Source organism: Peromyscus eremicus, chromosome 10 (assembly GCF_949786415.1).
Source record: "Peromyscus eremicus chromosome 10, PerEre_H2_v1, whole genome shotgun sequence".
NCBI lineage: Eukaryota > Metazoa > Chordata > Mammalia > Rodentia > Cricetidae > Peromyscus > Peromyscus eremicus.
In genome coordinates this window covers 32857674-32877057 of record NC_081426.1, presented here as the reverse complement: position 1 = coordinate 32877057, position 19384 = coordinate 32857674, and the positions used below count along the sequence as shown (strand labels likewise).

Here is a 19384-nt window from a genome sequence, read left to right as displayed (position 1 = left end):
CATCCATACATGAGCCTCTTAGGGTCTTCCTTGTTACCTAGCTGACCCAAGCTAGTGGGAGCTCACGGGCTCTGGACTGACAGCTGGGGAACCTGCATGGGTCTGAACTAGGCCCTCTGAATGTGGGTGACAGTTGTGTGGCTTGATCTGTTTGTAGGGCCCCTGGCAGTGGGACTGGGACTTATACCAAGTGCATGAGCTGGCTTTTTGGAGCCCATTCCCTATGGTGGGATGCCTCGCTCAGTCTTGATGCAGGGGGGAGGGCTTGGGCCTGCCTCAACTTGGTATGCTAGACTTAGTTGACTCCCCAAGGGAGGCCTTACCCTCTCTGAGGAGTGGATGGGGGTAGGGGGAGTGGAGGAAAGCAAGAGAAGGGGAGGGAAGGGGAACTGTGGTTGGTATGTAAAATGAAAAAAAAAAAACAACTTTAAATTAAAAAAAAAAAGAAGCTCTTTTACTTCAATATTTAGAAGCCTCAAATACAGATAATCACACACACGCACACACACACACACACACACACACACACACACACACACACACACACCACTTGGGCTCTGGTTGTTCTAGCCAGGGCTCACAGTCCACTACACTTCATGACCATTCCGCGAGGAGTCTCAGCTAACCTCATGTGATGGAAGAAACTGAGGCCAGTGGAGGCCAGTATGTCTAATTTCCTGGAGTAACCATTGCCCCAAGTTCCCCCTCAATGCCATCACCCTAAGTGAACCCATTCACCCTGCTTTCGGGGATGCCCAGAATCTGACTGTCCTGTCCCACCCAGAGCTCCTTTGGCGGGAGCACCCATGTGGCTTCATGTGTCCACAGAGGGCCTGTGGTCACTTCAAGCCAGTGGATGTGAGCAGAGCACGGTAGGTAAGAACCACTTGAGGCTCTACCCTCGAAGGGTCCCACAGGCCCAGGAGAGCTGTCTGACACACATTAGACTTTACGTGAGCCTGCAGGAAATTGTCACAGTCTTTAGCCATTGAACCTGCTGAGGCAGGGGAGGCTCTGACGAAGTAGGCATCGATGACCATAATGGCTGCTAACTACTTCTCCCCCAGTTCTGTCTGTAGCCTGGCTCATGGAGCCATCTAACGAGCTTTCCTGTTTCCATCTGGATCCCGACAGTCTCTCCTCCAGTCAAAGACCAAAGGGATATTATATTTAATGAATTTGGGTGCATCAACGTTCACAACCTGCACATCAAACTTAGAAAACCGCGCGGACCTCTGTGACTGCGCTGTGGGAGTCTGGCTCCCAGGTAGTGTGGTTCTCAACCTGAGGTGTGTTCCCCTTACCTCTCCCACCCCTTTGACCCTTGGTGCTGCCCCTCAGACACCACCCACACTGGAACCACAGGCCCTTTGTACTTTCTGTTCTCTTTGGCTGGGACACTTTTCTTTCAGATAACGCGTGCTTTCTCTTTGATTACTTCCTGCCTCTTCTTAAATCTGTCTTCCTCAGTGACACCTTCCCTGACCTGCCCACGTCCTTCACTCAGATTATTTCCCCTTGTAGTACGGGCAGTATTTGGCACCACCCAAGATGGTATATCTTTGCATCTTGTCTCTCTTCCTGCTTTAAAATTGAAGCTTCATGAAGACACAGGCTCTCTGACCTTACTGCTTCTGCAATCCCACCATCTGGAACAAAGCAAGCATTTGCAACACATGTGTGCTGAACAGATTAAAATAAGGGTTCTAAAGGATTTTCTTTTTCTTTTTTCTTTTCTTTTTTTTTTTTTTTTTGTGGCTATGAGACAAGTTTTCCGGGCCTCTCTCTCCCAATCAAATGGCTATCAACAGTGTGAGTCTGCGCCGTATAAGAATTCAGGCACTGCCTCTATTGTGTTCACAGATGACACCCAGATCCAGGTCTAATTATCTAGTGACCCATCTTTCTGCTCTTTTACGAGGACCTGCTACAGGGTCAACACAGATTTTTCTGTAAAGGTCCAGACCACATATTTGGCTTAGCAAGGCTAAATGGTTCTTTTTTGCAATTCTTCAACTTTGCCTTTATGGTGAGAAAGCAGCCAGAGACATGTAAATGAGTAAGTAAAACTGTGTACCAATAAAACTTTATTTACCAAAACAAGTCGTGGGCTAGAAATCACTGGCTAATCCCTGTGTTTGGGGTTCTAAGAGAGTGTGGAGGTGCCAATGGACTCCTGATGTCTTAGTTTCCGGCAGGAGGCTAGCTTGCTGAACAGTTAGTTCATGGTCAAAGCTATATTGTGTCTAACGCAGACTGATGTCTTTTTCGTTGTTGGTTTTTTTTTTTTTTTCAAGACAGACTTTCTCTGTGTAGCTTTGGCTGTCCTGGAGCTTGCTCTGTAGACCAGGCTGGCCTTGAACTCACAGAGATCTGCCTGCCTCTGCCTCCCAAGCACTGGGATTAAAGGTGTGTGCCACCATGGCCCGACTTGGACTGAAGTCTTCCTGTGATGTTAAGTTCCCAGAATTTCATTTTATTGCCAGACTATTAGTGAGTGCCAAGGCCTTGTTTGTTGTTTGTTTGTTTGTTTCCAGTAACCATCCCTATCATCACCTGTCTTTCTGTCTATCATCTACCCATCAACCTATCTACATGTCTGCCAAAAGCATTTGGATGCCCTTGTAGAAGGCTGCAGAATCCGAGACTAATTTACATGCTAATCAGACATCTTTGAACATGACCTAGCTTCTCAAGAAGTCATGCAGACAGGCAAGAGATGATGCTCTGGCCCATGGCAATCGGCCTCAGATTCATACTGTTTAAGCTATGCTGTTAAGGAGGAGAGTGTAGCTCTTAGGGGCGCTGGGTTTGTGAGTACTGCTGGAGGAGTCTGTGATGGCCAGAGCTGCAGAGGGAGATATGCCTTGGTTCATGTGGTCTCCCCGTGCCTGCACTCAAGAGGCCAGGGAGGGCTGGATGGAGACATTGCAGCTGCCGTAAGCTGTCTGAGCTCCACATGAGGCTCTCGGGTAGCTGGAATGAGTTTCCGTCATTGGGCAGGCAGGGCTGTGGCAGACCTGGGTAGAGTGTCGATGTCAGTAGGACCCCCGCCCCTCTTGTCCTACACTGCCCTGAGCCACGAAGAGCAGAACTGGACAGAATGACCTCTGGGGTAGCCCCCAGGAAGAGCCTCCAAGAAGGACTGCCGTCTAGACAAACGGGAGTGCAAGCAGAGATGCTCAATTAGCTGTGGATGTTTGTTTTTGTGAGATAAGGTGTCACTGTGCCAGAAACAGCTGGCAGGCTGATAGAATGGGCATCTCTGAACCCGAGACTCCCCCCCTCCCCCCCCTCCTGCTCCGCTTTCCACTCTCTTTCCTGCTTTCACGTGGTCTTGTTTGGCAGTTGTAAAAGCAACAGACTTAGGAAAAGAGCCAGAGATTTAACAACCGAACCCCTGGCATGAATCATGAGTCAGGACCATGCCAGGGTAACAACCCCATGGTACTAATGAAGGGGAGAGTGAACAGCTGCTCAAGGCAGCCTGTTCCATCATCCCAACAGCCAAAGCCTGGGCTCTTCCCAGAGGCCCCGACAAGGCTTCATGTAAACCTGCTCTTCGACATGTTAACACAGAGGCTATTTCTTGTGGTTCACCGCCCCCCCCCCACACCCACACCCACACCTCCATCAGCGTCTTGTTTATATAATGAGCATCCTTCCACACACTGGGAAGTCTCCATCATGGGGTTTTTTTTTACACTGCACTGCACATCTCTAAACCGGGCCTGTCACTTCTAATTTGTCTCTAAGATGCTGCTGTGATATTTAAATCGGGAGCATTGAGTCTCCACCGGGTGTGGTTTGGTTTTGATCGGAACTGGTAGGGTTACTGACTGGCAGAAGGGGCCTCCTTGGTTGTTTTAGAAAGTGGAGCCCCACTACCACCTCCCCTGCTCTGCCCCCTGGAGTCTCAGCTTGCTGGAGCTGGGAAGCCTTTATCTTTGATTCAGAGCTTTCTTGTCATTAAGAGCCCCTGGAAAAATGCCGTTGTTGCCCCAGTGGGGTAAAGAGCACAGTGTCATCATGGCTGGAGGGAGTCCTTGCTCAGTAGGATGGGGATGGGGCAGTGGCTACTACCATCAGAGAGGTAGGACAGCCGACCCAGGCAGATGGGGGGAGGGGAACCTGGAGGGAGAGACTCTGAGAATGTGAAGAAATTCAGACAAATCTAGAAACCGTATTTCTGCTTACAGGGGATGCCATTAAGATGTAGAGAGCACCTATTGTGTACCAATTCAGTGTAGGGAGCCAGGTGACATGAGGTGACCCCATGGGGATTGTGTGGCACATAGATCAAGGAGCCTTGGTAAGGGCATCTATATCCATTCCCTCCTTCTGCCGGTGTTTGCTGGTGCTGACTCTTTAGAAGCCCCTCAGGTACGTCTGGCTCTGGTAGGCAACACGTAAGCCCTCTGGACCACCCGCAGAGTGTTCTATTTCTGTATATATTTATGGCCCCCCTGAGAGTCGCTGCGGATGACTGCTTGCCAGGGTCTTGATGAATCTAGCGGTGCTAATGTCACAAACCCAACTGGGCTGCAAGGTAATTTGCCTTCCATTGCCTGGCATTTCCTGCCATCCTTTGGAAGAAGGAAATTGCAGAGTCCAATTTATTGCCAAAGCATGGTCCTTGGGTTTTTATGGGAGGTAATGGTGAATTATTTATAGATTCTTGGGCCTAGGAAGCAAATGTGTCTAGACCTGCCTTATTTTACAGACACAGAAATATAATGGTACTGAGTCCTTCACCACCAGCTACATCTCTGCCTGGATTCTGTTGTGGGACTCTAACGACCCAGGACTGGGCTGTTTATTCTCTTCCTATAAGTCCTCACAGTAAATCCTGGAAGGGGCAGTGACATTAGTTGCAGGAACTGAGGTTCAGAGAGGTTAAGTAACTCGTTCAGTCACCCAGCAGGTAAGTGGCAAAGATGCCAAAGGAACAAAACAGATACCAAGGTCCCTGGCCCCAAGAACACTGCCCAGAGACGCAGAACTTGAGCTGCGTCAGGCTGCCCTAAAGGTCACAAAAGGACTCAAAGGTGCGAGCAAGTCTTGGAGTCAAGGTGGTCATTGACTGCTCTGCATTCAGTCTCTTTCCCTTTACCCATGCTGCCTCTTAGGCATTTCTTTGCAGTTTAAACCCTAGTTAGCACTCATTATGGGGTTCCTTCTTAAGTCCTATCAGCTCACCATCTAGTACCAAATGCAGAAGCTTCCTCACCACCCTGACTTCATCCGCTCTAAACCTTGGAAGAACCTTCAAGCTTTACCTACAGCGAACACCCAGGTAACAAACCACAGCTGCTGACCCACACACAGACCCCCTGGGAGCTGTAGGACCAAGTGCACACTGACAGCACGTGGGGAAAGGCAGTCATAGCCAGCCCCTGCCTTGCCCTACAGCCTTTCTCCTGAGCTGGGCCACACTTCAGCCCCATCAGGCCGTGTGCAGCTTCTCTATGTCCATGTTATGTCCGGCTTATGCTCCTTGGGTATTTTGTTCCCTCTGTCCAAAGTTGTCCAGCTTGGACCCAGCCTGCCTGCATTTTTGAGTTCTCTGATCTAGGTCATGTGACTGGATTCTATAGTCACAGCATTTTGTGTTCATGTTGTCCTGGTAGACTTGTCTTCACTGGCTCTTGAACTATCTGGAGATAGAAGGACAGGAGCTTATTCTTGGAGGCAGGTGCAGATCTGGTTCTCAAGGTAAGGAAAAAGATGTAAGAGTAGGCTTCTTGGATGTAGGGTCAATGAAAAACAAAGCATGGAATACAAGATGAGGATGCTGCAGAGTCGGCCTACAGTCTCACTACCACAGTGACCTGAAGACTATCTTGAGTTGCAGAATGTTTTCTTCAAATGGGAGCTGACAGTTTCCCCAAAAGCGTTAGAAAGAAGTGTTAGGTAAAGGTCCTTATCTCCACTCCTATTAGCCCTCATGCTATGGCCCAAATCTTGCTCCCTTGAAGCCTCACGTCACTGTGAGTGGTCACACCTTGGGCTTTGGAATCAGGTGGATTGTGCTTTGGAAACTCAGCTGCTGTCACAATAAGCTCAACACCGTGGACGTTCTTTTCAAAACTCATGTCACTATCAAAGGCAGGTGATCATGGGGTTCTGCTCCATAAAGCCTGTGGCCCCACCATTCTCAGTGGCCTTTGAGCCCCCTGATGCTTTCCTGGGGGGTGGCCAGCTGACAGGGAAAGGCAGTGAGCGCAGTGGCCTGTGTGAATGCAGATGTTCACAAAGCCACTTCTGCTCACACTCCTTGGGGAGGAAGTGCTCCTACAGCCTCACCCAGGTGCAAGGACTAGAGTCACATGACTTTGAGAGGCAGCAGAAAATAACAAATGCCAACCTGGCAAGGTCTAGCAGGCTCTGTGGTTCTTCCAAATTCTGTCTTGCTCATGTTGAAATGAACTTTCTGGAATAGCTAATGTGGACATAAATGCTTCCTGCTCAGCGGCCAGTCAGCATGCATTCTGTGTATCTTCTCAGCATAAAGCTAGGCAGCATGCAACAGAGGTGCTGGTAGAATCGTTTCTCTGTCTTCCACATAAACAGTTGAAATCAGGGGGCAGGAGAGATGGCCCAGTGGTTAACAGCACTGACTGCTCTTCCAGAGGACCCGGGTTCAATTCCCAGCACCCACGTGGTGGCTCACAACTGTCTGTAACTACATTTTCAGGGGATCCAACATCCTCACATAGACATACATCTAGGCAAAACACCAATGTGCATAAAAATAAAAATAAGAAAATTAATTTAAAGAAAAGGGTTGAAATCAGGCCTCCATGGATTGGATGACTCAGTGGGTAAAGTGCTTGCCACAGTATGAGGGCCTGAGTTCTGTACCTGGCACCTATATAAAATTCCTGTACCGTCCTTCCTGCTTGTCATCCCGGGGCTGGGGAGGAGGAGACAAGAGCATCCTTAGTGCTCACTGACTGGACAGCCTACGTGAGGGGCTGGAGAGATGGCTCACCAGTTAAGAGCACTTATTACCCTCACAGAGAGATCCTTAGGTTCTCAGCTCCCGCATGATAGCTCCCAACCATCTGTCACTCCAGTTCCAGACGCTCCAATGTTTTCTTCCTCTGTGGGCACAGCACACACGTGGTACACAGACATATGTGCAGGCAAAACCACTCAGACACATTTAAAACAAAATCTTTAGAACTAAATTTTCAAAAAGAAAGGCATGAGACTGGGAGGGTAATGGGGTGGGGGGCCCCAGAGGTGTTAGGAGGGAGGTAGAGGTGGATGAATATGAGCAAAACACATTGTATAAATAAATCAAATTTTCAAAAATGAATAAAATTTTTTTTTAAAAAAAGATTTGGAATAAAGTAGTGATTAAGATTTGTGTCTGAGGCCGCTGCCCAGGCTTCATTCCTGATGACAGCACACGCCTGTGCTGTGAGCTTGGGTGAGGGTTTTACTGTTCTGAACCCAATTCCTCACCTGCTCTGAAAGATTACCAAACTGCCGCCCCTCCATAGGGCTGTGGGCGGAGGTGATGAGGGCAGGCTTCCAGATCTCAGAAGAGTCCATGGTCCCATGAAGGGGCGCCTGCTTCATGGTTGTTTATTATTGCAGTTCCTCATGGCTATCTGACACAAAGCAAAAGGCCACTTTAAAACACAGCCTCCTGTTCTGTCACACACTGCAGGGTTACGCTGACAGATAGCAGCCCAGGGATCCCAAATTCAGTGCATGTGTGTGTGATAAGTTAGAAGCGGTTTCATCACCTGGTTCTAGCGACCACAGACTGTCTTCTGGGCCATTGCTGGCTTTGCTAGCAGGAGGACAAACTAGTCACCACAGGCAGCACTTTGGAGGGCTATCGGGGACCCTGTGAGCTGCGTGTTGTAGGGAACGCAGACTGTCCCTAACAGGTCTTCTAGTTTCTAGAGCTTTCTATAGAGGCTCCTGCTCTGTGATTTTTCCAACATGAAAGCAAGAGATCTCTGCAGGCTCCCAAAGAGGCACATGGGAGTTAGTGGTCGCTTGCCCTCCCGTCTCCCATCAGGCTTCCAGGTGTAGTGGAACTCAGTGGGTAAGGGACTGTTTCCTCCAAGTCCATGCCTATTAATTAGTTCTCTCCCAGGAATTCCCAGACGCTGAGCATTGCTGCCAGGGGGGTGCTAAGAGGCAGGCTCTCCAGCGTAGGCACTGGCTACACTCCTTGTGAGTGAGTTTCACCACTTGAATCAGTGCAGGCTTGTAATAGGGGCCAATGTCAGAAGCAAGAACAGCCTCCTCCATGTGTTAAGGTCCTGCCTATTTGGGGCAGGAACAGTGCCTGAGAATTTCTGCACATCCATTACTTTGGCAAGCTTCTCCGCAGGGAGAGGCCCGGCCCCTGTTTATAATCGCTGTGGTCCTGGCATGTCCTGTAACCCTCACTTCCTGGAGCCCTTCCTTCCCTGTGACTCAGCTGCTCTCACCCCGGCTCCTGTACACAGTGCTCCTTGTTTACATTGTACTCGGAGGACCCGACAGAGTTTAGCCTATACGAAGGCTTGACTGATGTTGATTTCAAGTTTTTATTTAGTCATTTAAAAAATCGTTTTTATTTATGTGTACATGTGCGCGAGTGTATGCTCATGTGTGTTGGGGTCAGTAGAAGGTATTGGTTTATCCGGAGCTAGAGTTACAGGTGGCTTGGGACTGAACTCTGGTTTTCTGGAAGAGCAGCAAGAGCTCTCATCCACTGAGGCATCTCTCCAGCCCCTGGCCTTTCTTTTTAAATCTACAATTGTACTAGTGGACTTAGCTGTGTCACTTTTGCCCCCCCTCCCCCCCATGGTTCAACACACATGTTCAACAGTGTGTGTACAGGAGTAACTCATTTGAGCCCTAAAGGCAACAGTTCCAGCACAAATGTCCCCTAGCTCACGAAAGCCTGACACCCTTCCACAGCCTCTACCACTTAAAGTCTCATTTGTTTGTTTGTTTGGTTGGTTGGTTTTGTTGTTTATTTGTTTGTTTGGTTTTTTTTGTTTTTTGTTCTTTTTTTTGTTTTTTTTTGAGACAGGGTTTCTCTGTGTAGCTTTGTGCCTTTCCTGGATCTCACTCTGTAGACCAGGCTGGCCTCGAACTCACAGAGATCCGCCTGCCTCTGCCTCCCGAGTGCTGGGATTAAAGGCATGCACCACCACTGCCCATCGGTCCAAGTCTCATTTTTACATGAAGGAATCTATCACCAGATTTGTCTGAGGTAAAAAATGAGACAAGGTATCATTTGGTGGTTTCCATAGTATAAGCTACACCAATAATTTCGCATGATTGAAGAATAACGAGTTGAGCCAGGCTCAGAGTTCTACACCCAGGATCAGGCCCCAAATCCACACTCAGAGCTGGTCCTCAGGCGTCTTCCTCAGACTTCCCCAGCACAGGTCACCACCCAACAGCTGCTTTGGGAAGCTGCCACATTCCCATCTGTATGACATTTGAAGTCCAGTCATCAGGTTGGCTGAGTCTTATCCACATGTTCACTCCCTAGCTACGGGGGATACTGGAAAAGGGTGTGTGACATTCTCAGCCTCCAAAGTGGTAAGCGGCCTTGTGAGAAAGCTGAGTCCTGTCCCCAAATAGGAAGGAGATTAGTATGTGCAGAGACTTCATAGGACTCAGCAGTTAATGTTTGACACATAGCCACTGATAGAGATGTATTCCTTCGGAGAGGATGCTCATGGCCATTTGGTGAGGGATCAAGGTTTAGCACTGTGGCAGCCCTGGTGAGCAGGTGGTGGTTTAGACTGGTTGAAAGAAGGGAGTGGGGAATCCTTGGAGACAGTGTGGTTTTGCTAAGACTGCTATTACATGTACCATAGACTTGAACAACAGAGCTGCATGAACTCACAGCTCTGTAGTCCAGAACTCTAAGATCAGTGCGTTGGCAGGGTTGGCTCCTATTGAAGGATGGGAAGGAAGGATCTAGTCTGTTCTTTCCAGTAGAGAGTCATCAACCAGTGCCCAGAATTGCTTTCTCTGGCTATACCCAAATGGCAAAGCACATGGACAGAATTGCCGTGAGTAGCATCCTATGGTTGTGAGAGGATGAAGCCTTGGGATGAGGACAGACTATGGAAGGCAGAGTGAAGCATCAGGAAGCTCCTTCATTCTGACTGATTTCCGGAGCCACTAGATCACCCATTCTCTGGGCTCACCACTGCTGTGAGTTACCATTTAGTTAAATAGCCTTGTGGTTTAGCCACTTTGAGCCGAGGTTTCCTGTTAGTTACAGCCAAGAGCATCCTTAAGTGATGCAGTTTGTTGTCAGCTCTGTTGGGCTGCTATTTCTTTGAGATTTGGGATTAGATTTGGTTGATCTCCATGTCCAGCCCAGGGCCCGATGTTCAGCACATGCTTGTCGGATGAATCAATGGGTGATGGCAAATCGATGTCCTGTGTATAAAGGTGTGGAAACTTCATCATCAATAGGACTTGCTCCACTTGATGACAATGTGTTCTAGCCTTGCTCCATGACATGAGCAAACAGGTTGTAAATCTGGGGAACAGAGGGAATGAAAAGAAGATTAATACCTCCCACAGAAAGGATGCCTCCCCTCCATGCTTCTTCCCTAGCCTTCAGAACCTTTATACATGAAACCTGGGGGTCTTCTGTTTCTCTTTCACATTCTTCAATATCCTCCCTCTCCAAACCTGCAGGCTGTCAGCCAGCAAGTCCTGTCCACTCTACTCCCTGGTCTGTCTCAAATTCACCCATGTCTGCCCAGGCCTCCATGGTGTTTGGAAGGCTGCACAGGTCCCAGTACCTCTCTCAATGAGGCTCCCAGTTTCCTTTCTACCTCCCTTCTACCCCATTTCCACCTTGTAGCCCGAGAGATCCTGCAAAAATGCAAACACACCATGCCTACCCCTTGCTCCGAAATCCATTCTGCCCAGAGTAAACTGCAAGGAAGCCACACTCATGATCAGGACCCTTCCACCTCTGCCTGCCTGTCTCTTGTCTCATTCTGACACCACTGATTCTCTCCTTCTTTGAACACCCAAGCCTTTTCCCAACTTGCAGTCTCGATTTTGTGGGTGGATATGTGTGTGTGCACATGCATGGGTGCACATCTATGTGAACATGCACAAACGTGTGTATAGATGGGTGTGGAAGCCAGAGGTCAACAGCTTTGTCAGGTATTTCTCAGGAGCTGTCCATTTGGTCTTGTTTGTTTTGAGACAAGGTCTCTCTTTGGCTTAGGGCATGCCGACTCAGTAGATTGGCTGGTTAGGCTGGATCCACTTGTCTTTGTCCCACAGTGCCGGGATCACAAACATGTGCCACTGTGCCAGATTTCTTTCTTAAATATGGATTTCGGGGACAGGATGCAGGTCTGCATGCTGTGTGTCAAGTACCTTACTCCAGCCCCTCAGTCTATACCCTCCTCCTGGAACATTTCTCCATTTTCTTTTTTTAAGTTTTAAAGGGACTACATATATATCTATACCCACAAAAGAATATATAAAACACAAATATGTTTCTCATGCATGTGTTCACCCACAGGATAAAGGCTGCTTGTAAGTCTAGAATTTATGTTGCCTCCAACTGGGTAGTGATGAATCGAAGGTCCTGATGGAGCAGTCATGTCTCACAGCATCTCCCGTGACAGCCACTTGGCCTGGCATTGAAAGCTTTTCTTCAGTTTGTCGCCTGTGTGGAATTCCACCAGCAGACACTCAGTTATGCTTCTCTGACCGTTGGACACGGAGCCCTTGCGTGATTTCCGTCACTTCCTTGGATGGATGTTATGGTGTCAGAGTCCCTCTCTGCAAGGAGCTATAGTTCATTCGCGTTTGTAGCTGTAGTGTTTCCCGTTATGACTGTTCTGTAATGTGTTTATCTGTTCTGCCATGAGCATCTGGGTTGTTTCTTGTTTGGGGTTATTACGAACAATGTCACCATGGACATCTGAGTACATGTATCCTAGGGCCGGTGGGAAAGTTGTGCAATGGAATTTTCTAGAAGTAGATCTGCTGAGCTGGTCTTTAAAAGCATCTTTTCTAAGTGGGGATTGCATGAGCTCCATTCCAGTACTGGACACAGCTTTGTGTTCTTATTTGTCCCTCACATCAGCCCCTGGAGGTCAATGTCATTTTTCCATCCTGCAGGTGAATAAGCTGCCTAAATCACAAGCATGGTGCTCAGTCTGTGGGAGTCAAACCCTAGCTTTTCCTGTAATGACATACGTTAGCCGTGCTGAGGTTTTGTGGGTCCATATTAGCTGCAATGTATGACTATGAATGTGCTGGGGAGATGAACTTCCTTGGATAGCAGAGCGCCATGACCCCAGTCTGTTGCACATTAGACCCACCCAGTCTGTGCCCCAAATGCAGCAGCAGTGATGATGATGATGATGATGATGATGATGATGATGATGAGTGGGTGTCTAGATAGATCTCATTGTGGGTTTATTTGCATGTCTCTTTGACTAATGATATTGAGTCTGTGGCTGTCTAATTGGACATGTGCATATCATTTAGTGTCTGTTCAGGTCTCTTGATCATTTTTAATTATATTTGTCTTCTTTTTTAGTTCTTAAAAATTTATTGTATGTGTTTTTCACATCATGTATCTTGATCCCACTCATTCCCCATCCCTTCATACCCTCCTTCTGCCCCTGCACCCCCCCAATAAAACAAAATTAAAGAGAAATAAATGAAGAAAATAAAATGAGAAAATTTTTTTAAAGAGAAGGAATTAAAACTCTCGTCATGGAAGCTACAGTGCCACCCAACGAGTCATGCCATATACCTCTTTGTCCGTACGTCTCTACTTGCAAGTGTTCATTGCAAAGAGTCATTGGTCTGGTGCAAGGTGCCTGGCCTCCACTACATGTTCGATGCTGGGCCCCCACTAGGATGCTTGCTTTATATCCTGCTGGCACCCTGTGTTAAGGAGATCCTGTAGCTTTGCGTCTGTGGGTCAGGTCCCTTCATGTGCCCCAGCAGATCATAAGTGGGGTGGATGTTGGGGCAGGCCAAATCATAACCCTGGGTCTGGGCCTGGGCAGTTATAGGGGTGGTCTGCCAGATGGGTAATGGGGACAAGCTATCCCGTGCTCACAATTATGGGGCTTACTCACCCACACCTTCACTGACAGGGTTAGATCTGTTGTGCTGCCCTGGTGGGGTGCAGGGCCTGCTCTCCTGAGTGTTGCAGCTGGTGGGGGGAGGGGGCAAGGATGGCTCTTACACTTTTTAAATTTTTTTAAAAATATGTTTATGTGTATGGGTGTTTTGTCTACATATATATCTGTGAACCACAGCATGCAGTACCTGCTGAGGCCAGAAGAAGGCATCAGATTCCTTGGAATTGGAGTTAGAGATGGTTGTGAGCTGCCATGTGGATGCTGGGTATTGAACTTGGGTCCACTGGAAGAGTAACAAGTGTTCTTAGCTGCTGAGCCATCTCTCTTGTCTTCTAAAGGACATTTTAGAGTTCTTTATGTATTGTGGGTACTTTTCCTTTGTAGCTATATGCATTACAAATATGTTCACTCAGTCTATGGTGTGTCTTCATTTAAAAATATTTTTAATTGCATTATTTATTTATTTGTATGTGGGTATATACTATGGTACATGTGTGGAGGTCAGGGACAATTTGAGGGACCCAGTTCTCTCTTTTTACTGTGTAGATCTCAGGGACCAAACTCAAGTCCTCAGGCTTGGTGGCAAGCACCTTTATCCACTAAGTCACCCCACTGGGTCCCTTTCTTCATTTTTTCATGGTGTCTTTTGAAGTACAAGAGACTTGACTTTTGATTCAATTCAAGTGAACATTTTTCTTTCATGCTTGCTGTCTTTTCTGAAATGTAGCTGCACTATCGAAAGGTGTTACTTCTGTTAGAAGTGTGCACGTTTAGCACACGTCAAAGTTGATGCCACCATGTAGTAAAGCCAGAGCTTACGTCCAGATCTGTTTGACTCCTGGGCTTCACACTCTCCAAACAAGTCCTGCTGTCTCTCTGAGCCTCAGTTTCCCTTCCTGCAAAGGGAGATAAAAGTAAGGACCATTCCTCATATTTATTAGAAGAACCCGGCAAGCTCAAGTGTGGAGTTCTGCAAGGTGTCAAGCATGATGAAAGTACCCTGTAATGACCCTCTTTTGTTTGCTTCCAGTGGAGGCAGACCAGAAGGAAATAATTCCTCTTGTTTGCTTCCAGTATATCAAGGCCTTTTACAATGAAACCTGGTACAGAAGACATGGACGTCCCATAGACCCGGATACCTTGACCCTGCTCTGGTCTGTGACTGTGTCCATATTCGCAATTGGTGGCCTGGTGGGGACACTGATGGTGAAGATCATCGGAAAGTTTCTTGGGAGGTCAGTACGGGCATTGTTTCTGTTTGGGGGGTCCCGTCTATAACAATTATAAGGTGTCTGCATCATTGTCGGTGTCCTGGCAGGCAACTGGGTTCCACACAGTTTAACTGTAGAGGCTTTACTGCCTAAAGGGCAGAGGGAAGACAGAGAGTGTCAGTGTCCAGGAAGATTGGGTGATACAGTGACGAACGAGGCTGAAACTGTGGAGTGCCTGGGCTGTGCAGAACCCAAGTGAGGGGAGCAGGGAAGAAATGCCCTATGCCTCTATTCTCCCACCCTCCAATCTGCTGCGGGAAACCAAGGTGCCTGGTTGATGTCGTCCAAGAAGTCGAATAGAGTAGGAAAGGAAATGGTCTAGGTCTGGAAAACTGGAGAACACCCAGCCGTAGAGATTGTTCCACAGAGGCACAGGGTGATCATCCTTGTAAGACTACCAGCTATTCAGGATGTCTTCCACTATATGACAGATGCACACTTGGGGAATTTCAGGTTGTTTCCATCACCAATAAGGCTGCAGTAAATTAAGTATCGAAAACTCCAAGTTTAGAGCTGGGGAGATGGCCCAGTCAGGTAGCACTTACCCCCTGAATATTATCACCTGAGTTCAGATTCTGCAAATCCATGTAAGAAGTCAGGCACAGTGGCACATCCTTATAATCCCAGGGATGGCAAGATTCTGAGGCTGAGATGGGAGGGCTCCTGGAAGCTAGTTGACTTCTAGTTGACTTGGTGAAGCTCCAGGCCAAAGACAGACCTGTTTCAAAGATGATGGAAGGTGCCTGAACAATAACTCTAACTTCCACATGCAGTCACACAACAGTGTACCCATGTACAACACACACACACACACACACACACACACACACACACACACACACACCAGTTTAAGTTCCCACCCAGGCCTTCTCCAATCAGACCCACTTTGCTTTGTTTGCCTCTTCTCTAATTTATTTATGACATGAATCCTTCTTAGGGCAGTGCTATTTATCAGACTCCACCCATACATAGCCCAGTGTCTTCTCTGTCTCCTTTCTGCTAACAACAGCCTCTTTGGGCTGATGAGATGTGTGTGGGCAAGACAGTCTCTGCAAGTTTCATGTCTGAACTTGAATCATGAGTCTCCCACTACTAGCTGGATGACCTTGGCCAAGTCATCTAATTGATTTAAAATGCAGGCTGATGACTCCCACTGAGGCAATGTTAGAAGTGCTAGGGAAAAGGCATGGAGGGAGAACACCGCGGAAAGGATCCCAGTGACCAGACACCATGTGTCTATGATTACCTTCAATACACACAGAATGACTGCTCAATAACCCTCTATTTTGAGTTCACACATACTAGAGAGAGGATTCATCAAGCCCTAGAAAATCTCTCAGACTCTGGGGTTACAGAAACACCACTAAGAAAGGTCCCACCCATTCTTCTCACCCTGCCTGATGTCTCCAACAAAGAACTCATTAGAATACTGATGTTGCAGCAAGAATCCCTGAAGGCCTTGTTGGAGACATCCATGCAGTGCCTCTGAAGGTATATGCTGCCCAGTGAGCTAGGGGAAGTTCTGGTGTTTTCTTTGGGACAAGGAAAACACCAGAGCTAGAGCACTAACTACTGGGCTCTCAGGACTAGGAAAGCGTAGCCATTGCCTAAGGCAGTGAAGGATGTCCTTTGGGGTCCTCCAATGTTCCAGGAATCCTCACATACTCTCTTGTTTCATCTGCTCTGTTTTGGTGGATCTATGGATGGGGAATGGGAGGTCAGAGAGGTCAGGGTGCTGTGTAGACTCAGCCAGCTCACATGTGGCTGAGCTAACGCCGAGAGCAGCACACAATGGCCCAATCCCACCATCTTTTCCCAGTTCAAGTGGATCTTGGGTAGGGGCTCCGCTGGCAACAGTACTATGAAGTCTGTGACTGCTGAGCCATAGGCACACAGTGAAGTCGCACCCAGATGACACCACTGGCCAGGGACCCCGTGGTGCTGTTGCATGCCAGACCTGTCCACAGCCCTCCTGTCTTATTCCAGATTGTCACAGTCACCCAGGCTCTGTGGACTGTGATGTCTACCCACCTTGCTGGGCTCTCCTGCCTCAAGGCTGTCCCTTAAGGAGGCTCTGCACCCAAGCAGTGGAATAGAGGAAGGTGCTCTGGGATTGGGGGCCAAATTTCAAGGCTCAGCCAGCCGGGGCCCTCAGTCACCAACTATGGAACTCAAGATTCTGTCACCTCACCTTCTAGCCTGTGCTTTTCTCACACAGAGAGTGAGATGATTGGCAGTTAGCTTTATGACCTTCAACAGCCTGGCAGCTGTGAAGCAGAAAGAAAGCAAGAGGTAAAATGTGTTTGTAAACATCTTAAACACCTTGAACTTCTAAGCAATTGAGTAATCCTCATCTGAGCTCAGTGGGGCCGTGGGAGTGCTGTTGCTGAGACCAGATGAAAGGATGCTGCTCACTAAGCCTCCAGCCACTGCCAGCTCCTTTTTCTTATTCTGGCAATCAAGGCTAAATTGAAGTTCAGCTCAAATAGCTGTTGGGAAGAGAAGGAGCAAAGTCGAAGAGAAGGCTACCACTTCTTTTTTTTTTGGTTTTTCGAGACAGGGTTTCTCTGTGTAGCTTTGCGCCTTTCCTGGAACTCACTTGGTAGCCCAGGCTGGCCTCGAACTCACAGAGATCCACCTGGCTCTGCCTTCCTGAGTGCTGGGATTAAAGGCGTGCGCCACCACAGCCCGGCAAGCTACCACTTCTTAACTTTCTTCTAGAGATTGGTGCTCTATGTACCACAGGTGGGCTGCTTAGAAATCCACCCTGAGTTTCCCTACTTCACAAGTAGTGAATCTGATGCCCTGTGAGGCTCAATGGCTCATTTACACTGCAAAGAGTGGGGCTGGTCTGAAATGTAGATTCAGGTCCAATTGACCAAACCTTGAGTTATGTGAAATTGCTCCTGGGGTTGTCAGGGAGGAAGAAGAAGCCCAGATCGTGGTGAGGGGTTGAGGGACAGCAGCAACAGCCTGGTGGGCCTTCAAGGGTGTCCCAGTGTGTGATTAGGAGAGAAGTTCAGTAGACTTGGTTCTCTGCTCAAGTTGGGACTGGATACTGGTAATTCCATCAGTGGCGGCGGGAACTGGCTACTGGTAAACCAGACAGTCGTAGGGAGTCGGTGGGAGCTGTGGCTGGGCCACAAACATCTCGTATGTTCAGAGAACAGTGGAGATAGGAAAGTTTGAACAGCCAGGAACAGTCTCTGGAGATGGGCCAATCAGCTTAGGCAGGCCCCAGGGATAGGGTTTCCTCCTCCTCAGGAGCCTCCAGCTGAGAGAATTCAGACCATAGAGAATTCTGGTGGAACCACAGCCCTTTGTTTAGAGTCATCGCTGTCCTCTGCCGCAGCCACAGACCCCTCTTTCCCTCACCACACAAGACAGCCTGTGTTCACAGACACGGCCACAGGCTCAGCTTCAGCTCTGGGCTCTTTGATGCTGGTGACTCACGAGGTGTCTGTGAATTACGTGAACTCTCTAACCTAACCTGGTTCACGGCAGCATGAAAAAGAAAGTAATGGCAGGTGTGAGAGCTACCACAGAGATTCAAGTAGATGCAATCAGCTAGAGTCAGCCGTCATGGTCCCATAGGCACGTGAGCTGTGAGCACCGCTGTCGGATCATAAGTGCTTGATGAAGCAGCATTTTGTGTGTGTGTGTGTGTGTGTGTGTGTGTGTGTATGTGTGTGTGTGTGTGTTCTTTCCTGTGCATGTGTGTGTGTTTTAAACTGTGCTAGAAGTGTCCTCATGGATCATGTCATTGAATCTGGTTCTTACCTCTGGAAATAGTTTACCTTGTTTTTACAAACAAGAAACAAACAAACCCACAGCGGCTTTGAAATCCTGGATCAGGTCTCAGACAGTCTGTGCATGAACATCTAGCTAGGGACTGGAGAGATGGCTCAGGGGTTAAGAGCACTGGCTGCTCTTCCAGAGGTCCTGAGTTCGGCCCAGCAACCAGGTGGTGGCTTACAACCATCTCTAGTGGGATCTGATGCCCTCTTCTGGCATAAAGATGTACATGCAGATAGAGCACTCATATACATAAAATAAATAAATCTTTAAAAAAAATAAAAACCTCTGTGCAGCCCACATGTCTGGGCACTGTCAGGATGGGTGGGGCACTATATGAACACACGTGGGCCTGTGGACAAGAAAAGCACAACTCCTGGGGTCCACGGCTGCCACCGGGAGAGAGAGGTCCATTGAAATTTCATCTGCAAGCCCTCATGGTCCCTGTAAGTGCTGAGGATGAGTGACAGGTTCAGGAAGAGGCAGCTGGACTCCCAAGGTGAAATTCTGTGCAGTGTGAATAAGCAGACCTACCCCAGAGAGCAGCTATGAGGGCTGGGTGTGATGCAATTTACAGAAATTTACATGGGGTCTCACGTCACTCAGGAACGTCTTTGAATGCCTGTCACGGAGCACAAATCAAGTTGGCCTAAACCCCAAAGGGAATTTGTTGGCACACATAACTAATGTTGAACCAGCCATCTCATAGAATATCGTAAGGAAACCCAATTGATCTCTTTCCTTCACCCCTCAGCCCTACCTTCCTCCTGTCAATCTCTCCACGGAGGGTCAGCATAGACCAGCATTGTGATCCCTTTCTTAATAATGACCTTAAAAGTGCCAGGTGCTGGGCTGGGGAGAAGGCTTAGTTGGTAAAGCACCTGCCATGCTGGCACAAGAACCTGAGTTCAGATTCCCCGGAACCCACATATAAGGCTTGGAGTGGTGGCTGCCCTCCCGTAACCCCAGCCTAGGGCACTGGGGAGGGGTGGACAGTGGGAAGTGATGGAGGTTGGTACTACTGCGTTCAGATGAGCTCTTCAACATGCTCAGCCATGCTGAGCGCAGCAGAAGTACGTTTGCTAGGGTAACCTTTAACCACTGAGCTCTCTCAAACACATGAATAGAAATGAAGAACAGAAGAATTCAAGCCAGGGAAGTAGGAAAGGATGCAGAACATGACTGATGTGGAGCAAGGTA

At 48.3% G+C, this 19384-nt stretch overlaps 1 protein-coding gene across 3 annotated transcripts in view; it reads left to right on the top strand.

Annotated features, from left to right (window-relative positions):
- The window catches only part of Slc2a9 (solute carrier family 2 member 9), a 153949-nt gene that overhangs the window by 28649 nt on the left and 105916 nt on the right, over nucleotides 1-19384 (top strand). For all 3 annotated transcript variants that reach the window (XM_059275800.1, XM_059275801.1, XM_059275803.1), the window contains one exon: nucleotides 14193-14353. In XM_059275800.1, coding sequence (XP_059131783.1) covers nucleotides 14193-14353 — 161 coding nt within the window. The remainder of the gene's footprint in view (nucleotides 1-14192; nucleotides 14354-19384) is intronic.